The sequence below is a fragment of the Parus major genome, chromosome 1 (genome assembly GCF_001522545.3).
Source record: "Parus major isolate Abel chromosome 1, Parus_major1.1, whole genome shotgun sequence".
NCBI lineage: Eukaryota > Metazoa > Chordata > Aves > Passeriformes > Paridae > Parus > Parus major.
In genome coordinates, this window is record NC_031768.1 from 63,818,794 (window position 1) to 63,833,041 (window position 14,248).

At 38.6% G+C, this 14,248-nt stretch overlaps 1 protein-coding gene across 3 annotated transcripts in view; it reads right to left on the reverse strand.

The window, feature by feature from the left end:
• Positions 1–14,248, reverse strand: part of LOC107210755 (complement C4-like) — a 48,698-nt gene that overhangs the window by 25,415 nt on the left and 9,035 nt on the right. For all 3 annotated transcript variants that reach the window (XR_004497856.1, XM_033515040.1, XM_015641993.2), the window contains 15 exons: positions 12,916–13,108; positions 11,724–11,904; positions 11,024–11,094; positions 10,626–10,711; positions 9,876–9,958; positions 8,826–8,913; positions 6,558–6,663; positions 6,249–6,372; positions 5,823–5,938; positions 4,914–5,081; positions 3,894–4,091; positions 2,090–2,281; positions 1,529–1,678; positions 985–1,111; positions 538–609 (listed from right to left, as the gene is read on the reverse strand). Coding sequence is in view for 2 of the 3 variants with exons in the window: in XM_033515040.1 (XP_033370931.1) it covers positions 538–609; positions 985–1,111; positions 1,529–1,678; positions 2,090–2,281; positions 3,894–4,091; positions 4,914–5,081; positions 5,823–5,938; positions 6,249–6,372; positions 6,558–6,663; positions 8,826–8,913; positions 9,876–9,958; positions 10,626–10,711; positions 11,024–11,094; positions 11,724–11,904; positions 12,916–13,108 (1,955 nt within the window). In the remaining variant the exon portion in view is untranslated. The remainder of the gene's footprint in view (positions 1–537; positions 610–984; positions 1,112–1,528; positions 1,679–2,089; positions 2,282–3,893; positions 4,092–4,913; positions 5,082–5,822; positions 5,939–6,248; positions 6,373–6,557; positions 6,664–8,825; positions 8,914–9,875; positions 9,959–10,625; positions 10,712–11,023; positions 11,095–11,723; positions 11,905–12,915; positions 13,109–14,248) is intronic.

Consider the following 14,248-nt stretch of genomic DNA (forward strand, 5'->3'; position numbering starts at 1 on the left):
TGATTTCAAAAGTAAGGAAGAATCCAACTCTAAGCCTTCGTGCCTTCTGGCAAGAAAACGAGAAAAAAAAATTGCACATATTGACATGTTATACCAAATTCTATACTAACTCTTCTCTTAATTGAAGCACAAAGTACCAAAGTTGGCACAGCTTCCAAGCAGAACGTCAAGAAAAAGATAGGATTAATAAAACATTTGACCATACAATAATTTCAAAAACCTCAAAGTTGTTACTGATGACATGACATGTTACCTAGTGCTTAAAGAAGTGCTTTGCATTTAGGATTACAAAGAAGACTAGTTTCCATTTATAGGCATAATTTGGTTTTGTTTTTTGAGCTGTTTTGATGAATGATGCATCAGCCAGCATAGTGCACACACTTGTGCTAGGTTATGTCAAGTAATGAAAGAACTGGAACTGAGAATATCTTGGCATCTTTCACCATGCCATCTCTTCTTGCCCCCTAGATTCCAGACATCCCATCCTTTTGCCTCCCCCTGCTAAGATTTTCAGGCCTCCCAAAGGAGCAGACATACCAATTCCTGACATTTTTTTCTGAAAATCCAAAGATCTCTTCTGCCTTTTGGTGCTCTGGAGGCATTTATATCCTGGGAAGGCAGAACAGAAGTGCTTGGTGACGATGACATGACAGGAACAACCTGATCATTCACATCATTCATGAAGACCTGTCTCAGGACCCATCTCATTGACAGAAGACCCACAGCTTGAGGGAGAGTCCCACAAATCCTCCAGGCCTAGCCAACTGCTGCCTGCCCCAGCTGAGGTGGTCACCAAAGGACCAGCACCCACCACCTGGGATATCTGAGCTGCCAGCATCTGGTGGAAGAGCACAAGATGAAAAATCCAAAGGCAAAGGATATTTTACAATATCACAGTAAAAATGTTTCTGATCTCTTAAGCAATCAGTCTCCCCAGACCTACAGTGGTCTTACACATATTTCTAAAGGGCAGATTGCGCTTACCTTCCCTCATGCTGGATTGAATTGTGTCTGATATAAAAGCCAGACCAACATCAGTAAAAACTTGAATGCTATTTGCACCACCACCAGCAGAACATCCAAGATCATATGAATTCATAGCATTAAATACCTGCCAAATAAAATGGCACAGATGGACTCTATGTGCTTGTAAAGGGTTTATACATATATCAGAAAAAATCTTGTAGCCTTTGATTCATGGAAGCAAGACAAACTGGTGGAGCAAGCTGTACTTGGAAGCAGATTAAAGCTGAGGGAAGTTTAAGTTAGGGAGTGCTTTGAAGCCATGCTTTTTAAAATTTATAAACTTGTCTGCCATAGGATGGAAATCCCCATCTTAAATACTCATCTTAAACATGCCATTCATCTTAAATACATACAAAATGGCAAAAGAAAAAAGCATTTTCAAGTTTAGCAAAGCCTTGTCCAAGCAATTAATAGCCATTAATTACATTTTGATCCTCTCATTAGTCATGGAAAAATTTGCTTGACTAGTAGATGTGATATTTTCTTCTTACAAATATCTTACTTTCTTGGCTGTAAGCTTATTTTTCTTATTCAGAATAAAAACTGCCTTATCAACCACAGCTAAGGCAACTTTTCCCGCATGGTCCATTTCAATCTGTAAATTGATGCTGTCTGTTGGTTCATATGTGTCTTGTTCTGTTCTCACTTTAATCTAAATAGAAAAAAATGAAACAAAAGTATCATATTTGTTAATGAAAAGTGAAGACTCTTTGGGCCAGGGGCACTGTCATCTGACTGGCTCAAATCAGAGGCTGGGAGATGTTCCTGTTTTGTGGAGTTCCTGCCTGTGATCCTGTTTTGGAGTACATAGGTGCAGATATTTCACAGGAAGGAAATCATGGAGAACTGAAAGAGGTGTCTTGCAGAATACTGAATGTTGGCACAATCTGGGAGCCTTTCTGAGCTATACCTTTTGGCATGACCCTTTTTCTATAAAAATTACATGTCTTTCACTTTATAAGCCCAGGCCTGCACTTGCTCTGCCAGTACCCCATGCTTTTTTTTGGTTTTGTTGTTTTAAATTCTGGAATGCAACAACAGAAGCCATAAGCTTTGAAAGCACCTTTCCTTCGCAGACATCCATGACATCCACCCACACAGAATCAGCAATGATCTCTTGCTGGCCCTGGTTCTCAACGAAGTAGTAGGCTAGAAACCGAAAGGCAGGCACCATCTTCTCGGTAATTTTAAGGGTTATTACTTTGTTTGAGGATGGGACCCTTCCCAGAAGCTCAGCTTGTCCCTTTGCCACAACCTGCAAGGCAGAAACAAAGAGAAATCAAATACTGTAACTATGCCCCAGAAAGGGCATTATGTTGCATAATTTTACCTTTTTTTTTTTTCTTTCCCTGAGGCAATTACTGTTTAAAACGTATTCTCTTCTAATGGCATTAACAGTTTTGATTGCCAAGCTGTATACCTGGAGGAGACCCACATACTGTGGTGATGAATCTCTGCTACACTGGTCTTGTGGCCCAGGTTTGAACACAAATCTGTCACCTTCCACTCAATCTTACAGCTTGAGATTGGGTACCCAGATAGTAGTCTAAATTTTGTCTTCTACAATGATTGGTCGTCACATCCAGGAAGATATCAGCATTATTTAATCTGCAATCAGTCCTGAATCTTTCAGATGGTGTAAAAGAGTTGGAGCAGAAGGTTTCAGGATAAAGTGCCACAGACTGGTCTTTAACTGATTTAAGCCCATCTTTCACTATTTAACTTCTTCCTTCCTATGTTAACCATATTCATGGGTGGTCAGAGGAATGAAAAACAGGCACAGTGGCAGAACTGAGAGTGCTCTTCCCTGAACAAAATGTGTGAAGCTTTCCTAAACACACAGTGAGTGGATTTCAGGAAGAAACCAAGGCATAGTACAGCCTGGCCTGAAATCCTCACTGCCTTTGTTAAGATGACCAAAGTTTGGGAGACACCCTCCCTGCTAAGCTCCAGCAGTGTCTGCCACCATCCCTCCCACAAGTCCTGCCTGCCCAGCACTACACCTTCCCAAAGCCTGGTAGCACCAATTCCAGCCCTGTGATACAGCATCCATTGAAAATGAAGCTCCAAACCTAAACTTAACTCCTAGGGATACAGTTGTTCCAATATATCAGAGTCCTATTAAATAAATGGGAACTGATATCATGGCACTTATCCTGTGAGATTTAGGCTGCCAAGGGAAACTGGGACAAGGAGAGGGAGAAGGGGATTAAACACATTTCACATTCAATAGATTCATTCTTGGAATGTACCCACGAACACATTTGTCTCATTCAGCAAAATAAATACTATGCACTTTACACGCCCCAAAAATAAGCACAGACATATAAAAAATAGCAGAATCATAGAAATAATTTCTGGAAAGGATGTATAGAGATCTCAACAGTCCAGCTGCTTGCTCTGAGACATGACCAGGGTAAGACTAGGTGAGACTGGTGAGGTTTTCTCTTGTTGAGTGTTGGATTTTTCTAAGGCTGGAAAACCCCTCAAGTGTCTGGGGAATCTCTTCCAATATTGCACTCATCACTAGTGAATATATTTTTCCAAAATGAATCCTCTAGGCCATAATTTTTAACCTTGGCCCCTTGTTACATTGTATGGAACTGCCCAGGACATCTTGTCTCCACTATGCCTTAATTCCTCTTCAAGTAGTTTTAGGTTGCTATTAACTCACTCTTAGGCTCTTCATCAAACTGAGCAAGCCCAGTTCCCTCAGCCTGTCAGTAGGTCAGGTGTGCCAGAACACCCATCACCCCACTTGCCCTTTGCTGGGCCCCCTTGGTTTTCCCTTGTATCAGTAACTAGGTAAATGTTCCAGCTTGCATCATTTCCAAAATAAATTACTGATATGATAATACTCTGTTTACCATATAATAGAAGTAGCCAATGTTTCCACTGCCAGACTGATGAATATCATTCAAGGTGAAGGGTAAGGTATCTCCAGGTGCCACAATGGTGTGAGGGATGGTGATGCTGAGGTAGTTTGGGGAAGCTGACTGGTATCTTTCAGCTCTAATACTGGCTTCAGGTGATTCTAACGTTTCTTTACCCTCTTCAGCCTTTACCTGTCAGGGAAGAAAAGGCCAGAGTGAGTTAAGTGTCCCACAGCAGACAGTGCATAGTGTCACCAATAATTCATATATTGTGCCAGGCTATTTGGAAAATGCTGTGAAGTAAGAGGAATAATTGCTGAGACCTCATTAGCAGAGCTTACACCAAACCCCAGGATTTTAATTACTTTGTTCTCTCACCCCATTTTGCCTCTTGCTATATCTACATTCGGTATTTTTCACCCTCAGCTCTAAGTGGGAATCAAAGGGTCAAAAATCACAATGTGATTTTGTACTCAGACAAGTTTTTTCCCATTTTATATTGTCCACATAACTGAACCCTCTGAGTGGAAAGGTGTAACTGACACTCTGCACTGCTCAGGACCTTTCCTTCACTTTCTTCTTATAATTTTTTATCATTTTGTATGGTGATATTCTTTGCAGTCCCATTTCTGTCCTTCAAGCCAGGCAAATGGACACCCAAAACACAAAAATGCACCATTATAATCAATGCATGTACTGCAGTCCCATTTCTGTCCTTCAAGCCAGGCAAATGGACACCCAAAACACAAAAATGCACCATTATAATCAATGCATGTACTCCCAAGGCTCTGATGTACAAGTGTGTCCTTCACTTGAGACATCCCTCAGGCCCTCTCCAATATATCTTACACTATTTGGACAAGGATCTGCAGGTGGTGTAAGAAATGAAGAGATCACGTTCCATCCTCTGTGCTAATTTGATGAAAAGTGATCATCTTCACAGCCATTTATCACAGTCTTATGAGCAATTCTCAGTGAGATACCTTTAAACATGGATGTTTTAATTTTCTTTACCTTTATTTCAAGCATTTGAGCATCTCTGGGTATGTCAAATGTAATGGAGGCCAGACCCTCTCTATTACAGAAGGCAGTCTTCTTCACTGGGGGTTTTCCAGGCAAAGTAACAGTGGCAGTGATAAATAGGAAGGCAGCAGGAGCACCATCAACTGAAGTGGCAGATACCTATTGGAAAAAAAAAAATAAATTCTGTTATTTGAAGGAAATCCTGTGTTTAAAAAATGCCCACAAACGAGAAGCAATTATAATTTATAATTTTTATAAACTGAGAAAAAATATAAAAATGTACACACCAGCATTCAAAAATTTAAGCTTTGTGAAAAGGGGATAGCAATTGACTCAGTCTGGACTTCAGTTAAGGTAAAAATCTGTGATTTTAGATTACAAAATGCCTCAGATGTTTGCTTAGCATCTATTTGGTCTAAGCAGATCCCAGAGATACTTATCATTAACTATTATAAGGTGAATTTCTGACTTTAACTCATTGTAGGAAACTCTAGAAAAATGAAGGTGTGAAGTTTCAAGCCACATAAATTTAAATGCATTTTTTTAAAAAGGCAATACCCTTTTTTACTTTTCAGAATTTTAATTTGATGTGGGATTAATTTGTTACAATATTCTTGTTTCAGTGTTTTGATAAGGAAGTGAGGAGGAGATTGTTATGTTTTTTTAAAACCCCATAGTGCAACAGTGACTTCTAGAACAGAAAACCAGCATTTTCTGGCTGTTCAGGCTCTGAGTATACAGAAATGAGAAAAACCAGACACTAACAAACAATAGCTCTGTGTTGGACCCATTCTTGAAGGTCTCCATCCTACAGAGCTCACAGTGGATCAGAAAAGGAAGGAGGGCAGATATAAATTCATTGCTATGGAGGCAAATGGATACAATCAGAGCACTACATACCATAACAGAGAATGGGGCTCCGGGCACAAAATACTTTTTGGTGTTCGACAGATCAACAGCATAAGGAGATCTCACAAACTTCACACTGCTGAGCTCCTCTTCCCTCATCTCACCACCTGTTAATATCAAACAGTATGTGTTGCTGTAGGGGCACTGACGATGGACTTGCATACCTTGGATTTTCTGAAAGATTTTGTTTTCATTTTCAACTATTGGTGAGAGTTAACATTACCTAATATCATCTTCTGCAACTTGGAGCTTGAGCAGCTGCTTTCCATCTAAGATTCTTCTAGTTAATTCCCTACAGCATGAGAAAGCTTTGTGGCAAAAATGGACCCAGGGAGACCAGATTCCCCACGTAACAGATTACACCAGGGAAAGATCAATGTCAATCTTACACACGGCATCAAGCCATACTGTACTCACTTGCAGTTTCTACAGTAGTAACAGCGACATATAAATGAAACCCTTCCAGAGTGGAAATACTCTTTCTCAATTTCTCTTCCAAAAGTGGTGTATTTAAAGTAACTCTTCCTCTTCCATTTTGGATCTAAAAAAAAAGTGGAGAAGGAAAAAAAAAAAGAAAAAGACGGCCCTTACTGGTTTGCTGCCATTAGAAGTAAAAAAGTGTTGCTCTTATCACAGTGAAAGTATTATGGACTTCTAAGTTTCCAGAATTTCTGACACTATTCAGCTTAGGTAGGATAAATCAGAGTAGTTCCACTGAATACTTACTGATAGCTGTTGCTCCAGGCCTGGAATAAATATTTTGTTCTCATTTTCATCAATTATACCAAATCGAACATATGCAGCACCTTGAATCTCTTTCCCATAAGAATGTCTTTAGAAGGAAAAAAAGTGAGGACAGGGATCATTATCTTAATAAAAAGCAAGCATAAGTAAGTCTAATAATTTTATGCTGGAAAAATACTGGAATGTTTGTAGGCATGCCATTTTTAACTAACACCTTGAGAACTAAATTTAGTCCCACTCTCTTGTAACTCAGCCATGAAAACTTCTACTGATCTTTGTACCAAGTGGTGATTTCAAATACAAAGATATATATAGAGTAAATCACATTGGTAAAATCACATGGGGAGACATCATCTGATAAAATTTGCGCTAGAGTCGATTTTCATTTTTTTTAACAAATTAATGAGAACTTCAGTTGCACAGAGAGGTCTTACACAATTCATCCCATGTAGCTTGGCTGAACAGCTGCTTCCTTTGTAGGAGACACCTCAGGAGCAGAGCATAACAGATAAGGGATCAGAGAAGCATTTCAGGGACTGATATGAAATATTTGGTACCTCTGAAGACCTAAAGCAGGAAGATCCTACCTGCTGATATTCTAACACCTGCATTGGCTAGAGTGGACATCCTCTGCCCCACATTGCTCCTACAGATTTGGCCAGTATGGCATAAAGCTCCTCTTGTAAGTGAAATATTTTCCAGATTGGCATCTGGCCAGGACACCCCTGAACATTTTATAAAGGTCATGGGGAGAGAGGATAGGGCATCTTGTTGCACCTGGCTCTGTACTCAAGGAAGCCATGCCAAGTGTGCAACGTGCTATGTGAGACCCGTCAGAGCCGCAGTGGAAATCCTGCTTCACCTCAGTCCTGTAATGGCTTATTTTTGTTTAAACAAAGCCTCTTTCAAATTGACCTGATCAGCAGCACTGATCTATACCAATAAAGCCAACAGAGAGGCAGCTCTTAAGAAAAATGCAATTAAATGCCAGAGCTAATAAATGGGAAGCAATAGTCAATTACACCAAGTAACTTCATCCCATGCATGGCCAGTTCAGACAAATAAGTTCAATTATCAGGAATTCCGTATGCTGATGAAAGTCATGCAGGCCTGCGTAGCACCAGTAGGACATTTTCCAATATGGAAAGGAATGGTATCCAGTTACTGAATGCCAATTTTAAGTCTTAAATAATTATGATTTTAATAACAAGTCAAATATATAGGAAGTTCATAAATTCAAAATAGAAATCTTCAATAGCACAGAGAAAAATTTAGAAAGGATTAAAATACCAAAGCCAGTGATTTGAAATCACTTCATATCATAGTATCAAGTGAACATGACTAAAGCTAGTAATTATTCAATTGAACCAAATAAAGAATTGAAGGTGATCAAGAAGATATAAGAAGGGTTGAGTTTGTTCAGGCAAACTCAAGGAGATAGATACAGGTTCTGCCTGCTCTCTCAGGGTGTGCTGGGGAACAGAAGGACCAGCATGGCCAAGGACAGCAGGCAGAACTCCAACAGCCCTCATTCCTTTGAACAGATTTCTCCCAGCTGTGAAGGAAGGCCAGCTGTTTCCACCTGACTCTTCTCATTTCATAATATTTATTCCTCTTTAGAAAAAGAAAAAAACCCAAAGGTATCAAGTTCTGATTTAGACATTCTCCTAACAGGCAGTTTCTTAGCATTCCCCCTCTTATGAAACATGAAAATTCAATAACCAAAAAATTATTTTTTGTTAAAAATATTTTGATGGGCTACATTTTCATCATTTGCCTTCTTTAGTTACTCTGTGTTTGATGCCATTCTAATTTGGTATGGGACCAGATGTAACTCATCTTCCATTGAGCCCTGCCCTGTGGCCTGCCCAGTCTGAGAGCTCTGCAGCCACGGCACACCCAGATCAGCACACTGCTGCGCTGCAATGGACATGTGATGCTGTAGTGATGGCCACAGAAACTCCTCCAATTAATTGTGTTTATCTACCTGGAAGACTTCCTGCATAAATCATTACCCTCAAACAAGCACTAGCTTATTCCTTACAGGCTTCACTGTGCTTTGAGAAAATTCCATACCCAAACTTGAATCCAGCATCACATCAGTGGTGAAAACAGAGAGTATATGAGATTAGTGAGATCCAAGTAAAGCCACAAGCTAGTTAACTGTTAATGACAAGAAAAAGGAAGAAGTCACAAAACATGTATCTGCTTATCAGCCTACTAAACCAGCCTGGCTCTGAGCACACCTACTTTGCCTCGATATCAAACACAAAACTGTCATTCCAGATGTGGTAGTATGGATGAAGTGGGATGAGTTTGACTTCAAAACTTGGAAGTTCTGCATGAAAAAAAGAGGACAAAAGGTCATGACATGTAGGTTTCAAACATACCTTAAACTCCTGACATGTGTCAACACACACTGAGACTGCTCATGGACCTGAAGTGCCCTGGACTGGGAGCAGGCTGAACTAAACCCACCCTGAAATGGGTTGAGTGTGGATACAAGCTCCTCAGCATCAGCTGTGTCACACTGAATTTGCTCCTACAAAGCCAAACTATTTGCTCCTGCAGGTAGATCAGAATGATTTGCTCCTGCTTGCAGGTGTTTGGAGAGGAGGCAGTAATCTCCATTATTCTGCTACCTCCACTAGCTAAGGAAAATCAGTTTTGTTAAACTGAGATTTTCATGCAGTCTCAAGGTTTTCTTTTATCTTTAAAGGAAAAAAAATGAAACCCACATTAGTTTTACAAAAGGTATAATTTAGCGTAAAAAAATCAAGTCATCCCAAATTGTCACGTTTTTATATTTTTACTTTATTCAAAGGGCACTTATTTTCCTTAAAAAAATGTTCTTTGAGGATAGGAATAACTCTAATAAACATCCTGACTGAATTTGACTGAGACAAAGTGGGCAGCTGTTTTTTGGTTTGTTTTTTTTTCCATCCTAGTCTTCACTGCAAAATTTATCCAGAATTGCAATGACTTCAAAATGAAACTCATCTCATTTATATTTTTTCTGTGGTAGCAGAGCCCTTCAAATGTTTTGTGACAAAATATTAAAAAAATGTTAAAAAAATTACTAAATCTGTATTAAAATAGAGGTGTCTATTTTTTTAAATATAAGTGGAAGCCACACAAACCCAGTTTTTCTTCTGTGCATCAGAGATAACAATGATGCACTGAAACACCATGAAAGTTGTCCTTAGTGCCTAACTACAGCCAGATTTAATTACTGCACTGTGTCTTTCAACACATAGTGTTAACTTCTTATATTTATAATTCAAATTTTATATATCTCACCGTATCTTTTAACTTCAAATTCAGTGGAAACATTAGACATTTCATGTTGATGAAACCAGGCTTTGATTTTCCAAGTTCCAGGCCTAAAGTCCATATTCAGCAGAAAATAATTAATTACAATTCCTCAGATATTTTATTATGCCAACATATTAATTATCACTGAATTACAATATTTTTCTTGTTTTGATCTCATCCCTGATTAATTAATGGCTTTCTTTTTGCTGGGAGGAGACAGCAACATATTTTGAAGTGTCCTAGGAAGCACTAAAAATAAATATGAGGAAGTGCAAGATAACATATTTGCAAACCACTACCTTTGAAAAGTCTGCAGAAACAGAGAACAGAATCAACTATTTCTTACAGCTTATCTTCACTGAGATATCAAAATCAACTTAGCATGCCAGAAGACCTTCAATATTAAGTAAAAGCTTGACTGTTTGAAATCAGAGAGAATTAATGACACTTTGTAGAAGTGCTCTCTTGGATGCAGACATATGCTTGAGCAGATATTAAAGCAGTTTGTTAAATTGTTCTTTACCAGGATACATTTTGCTAATTGCAGCATATTAACAGTAAATTCTGAACTCATCTCTCCCAGATGAGGTGCTTAAAGGTAAAAATATATTGATCACAGGCTCAATATGCGCCCCACGGTTAAAGAAAGACACATCTGAAAGGTAATTCAAGAAGTTCAGCAGTTAAAAATCTTAATCTACAGATTTTGATGCAGAAGGCAGAGCAGTAACATACTCAGCAATGTCAGGAATATCAAAGTGTTCACCAAACACCGTGTTTATTTTCTGGTCTGACTTTTTAACCACAATTCCCTTGGAATTCTGTTGAGACAGAAGAAGCAAACATGAAATAATGCACCAGGTGTCAAATACTTACATCCAAAAGCTCAAGGTCATACCCTAGTCCTATGGAAGAGAAAATGCTTTGCTTACTTTCCCACTGTAATATTCACATGTGATGTATCTCCATGTTTCTCATACAAGCCAAAAATAACCACAGATATCTCACTATGTGCAAATACAGATTTCTGGAGAGGAGTCCCAGTTATAGTTTTGCTCTTGGATGTTTTGTACACATTTTCCACAGCTCCTGTGCTGCAGAAGCACTCATCAGTGGTGTTTTTGGATACTTACTAGCACAGCAACTGTAACCGTGTCGTGTGTCGGCCTCATAGCATTGTCCAGAATGAAGATCCTGTATCTGACTGTTTAACAGAAGAATAGATATGTTCAAAATTTCTTTCTGGCCTTTCTAGATACTAATCATTTCAATCTGTAAACTGAGTTACTGAATTTAAGATAAAACACTTTCTTTTAGTGAAAAGAAGGCTGAGAAATTAAAAAAAATAATTGCACTCTTCCATAGACTATGTATGTAACATGACTAGATAACTTTTTGGAGAAAATTCTGAAAGTTACTCAGGGAACTTCACTTTTTCCTTCTGTAGTTGAGGCCTGAAACCAAACTCAAAAACATTTTTACTTCCCTCTTTTGTTAATTAAATACTAAGTAACAAAGCAGTAGTGGTCTCAAGGAGCAAAGGTAATATTGCTGGTGTTACAAGCAGAAGCAGTAAGGGTTCGGTTTTTGCAAATTTCTCATGAATTTTCTTTCCAAAGTAAAGTCATCATTAACTTTTTTGAACAAAAAAGGTCTGTCTCCCTTAAAAGTGACAGTGGTTCTGGAGGCATTTCCACAGCAGCTGCTGCAGAGCAGACCCTGCAGAAGCCCTGGATGCTGGAACAACCAACAACCAAGTGGTTATTACTTTTTCTAATCCTGCCCTTGCAACCTCCATGTTCGACACCTGAAGAGCAGCATTTGTACTTTAACCTTGAGAACTTGGTGTGTATATGGGCTTATCTGTCTGGATAAAAATGTAGCCTTTCTTGGAGGACAGGAGGATGCGAGTGCTCTTGGCAGCCGAATAAAGCTCCTTGCTCTCAGTGACCAGTAGAACATATGGCAGATTACTCTTCTTGAGCAGGTTCTGCTGCAGAGCACCAGGCTTGACCTGAAGAAAATAAAAGGGAAAACCCCACAGAGTCAGAGATGAGCCTGGTAACTTTTGGACCACATAGCTGAATCCTCACAACAGCTGAAGTGCTTAAATAATCTTATTAGTACCATACAACAGAAGATTCGCAATTATATCTTTCTTACTGGGTGTTACATTTTTCCTATCAGGTGAATATTTCTTTTAAAGTAGAAATAGTCTCTAATCCTCCATTTTCCACCACAGAAATACACTTTCTTCTGTCCAGTGTCAGTGAATCCAGGTGGGAGACTTCAGTCTAGATGCCTGTGATTTACATGTACCCTGTTTATGCTAAAATCTGGGTTATGAGATTGCTGCTTTGCTTCATGCAGTTTAATGTGATGCTTCTAAACACCACCCTCAACAGGAGCCTGATTTGAAAGCTCAGTTGTTAGCTTTGGGAGTAACCAACCAGAGCTAAACTGAATATTGCAGTGTGCATTTTTTCCCATCCAAGTAGCCCGAACTAGTGCTACTGAACTAAATCCTGCCAGACTTCAGAGAATCGTGGCAGGAGCAAATGATGTAGGATGGAAAGAATTAATTGACTTCTTAAAAATCTGCAGAAAAAAAACAGGGTGTGGTCTGATAGACTACACATTTTTAAAGGCTTCTCCTGTACTGTAAAATGGCCAGCAGTAACCCAAAAGCATGAATGCAGTCATAGTTTAAGTGAGGCAGAAAACCCAACAGTGATAAAACAATTAAATGTGTATAAATTAAATTTCATTTACCAACATATGACAAATTCTTGAGCTTGTTATATGGGCACAAAACAACATTCACAAACACCACTGAAACTGCATTAGGCATTGTTTTATTAGCTGGTTGGGTGAATAGTGACAGGTTGCTGCTGTCACTGGAATTGGTTTTGTCACATGTCTCTCAGGATCAGTATTGTCTCGGTTCCAACCTATTCCAAGTAGAGATTATGTGCTTTCTATCACCAAATAAAAAAAGAATAAATCGCTGTGATGGCAGACTCACCATTATTTTTTTCATCTCTTGGTAGCCATTATTTTGATTAAGGTTAAAGTAGATCCTCTCTGATAGGAGCTGATTTTTTGTCTCATCTTTGAAGTATGCAGTAACTTGCACAGGGCTCTGTGCCCCGTGGACTTGAACTGTTATCATCTCATGTGTGCCCAAACGCACCACATTTGGGGCAGTAATAAGAAATCTAAAACAACAGAAAAACAGATTGTCCAGTATGTTCAGTGAATGTTCAAACAATATGAATTTTAAAGATAAAACAGGCTCTCACAAAATAGCTGAGCTTGTGGAGAACAACTAATACATTGCCCTTGTTAGTCAGAGTAGAGGTTAAAAGACAATAATTTTCTCTGACTGAACTCCAAATTCTGAAGTGTCCCATTTAAGTCCTATAAAGCATCAATTACTATACATAGGCAAGAAAAAAAACCTGCAATATGTCCCAGGGACTACCAGTGCATTTTATAACCTAGTGTAACTCAGAGAAAGCTCTATAAGCTCAAATTTCTGAAACAGAATGAGGCCATGCATTGAAAGACAATGAATACATATTCATAAATAAACAATTAATGCTACAGAGTTATACATCTTCATGTACTAGCATCCACATTATGCCAGCTTATACTTTAATGTGTCAGGAGGTATCAATTCCCTATATAACCATATAGATGGGGTTACAAGTGGCTGCTCTTCCTCGCAATATCACTGGGAAATGTTGGAAATGAGAGATCACAGAAGGCAAGACCACATCCCTGGGAAAGGCTGAGTTGGAAGATAAACTGGCTGGGATTTAATATTTTTTTTCCTCTTGATTATGTTCCTTCATTCTTAACTCTACTCTGGTGCTTCTTAATAATTGGATTCATGACCTTTAAAATGTAGATCATTATCCTTGCTCTCATTTTTTTTTCAAATTTATTTTACACAAAATGATTTTACAAAAATCAGAGAACTTTGTGAAAAACCAAGTCCTGTCTCTTCACTACGATGTCACATAGACAAAGAACAGCTCTGAGCTCAAGACAGATGTTTTTGGAAAATGATTATTCTGCAGAAGGCTTCTAAAATGAAAGGTGAATGATTTTGCTATTATCAGAATGCGTTGGCTGAACTCTCTTTTTCACTTTTTGAGTAAAAAAAAGTTTCCTCTTACTTAAATGTATAAATGAAAGGGGGGTATAGAAATCAGGAAATAAAGCTGATATTTAATTTCATTCACTCAGAATCTTTTGGATCTAGGAAAAGGTGACACAAGGCCTGGCTTATATGTAAATCTCTACTGAAATAGAAGATAAATGCAGAAAACTGAAGGTCTCCCAGAAGTTAA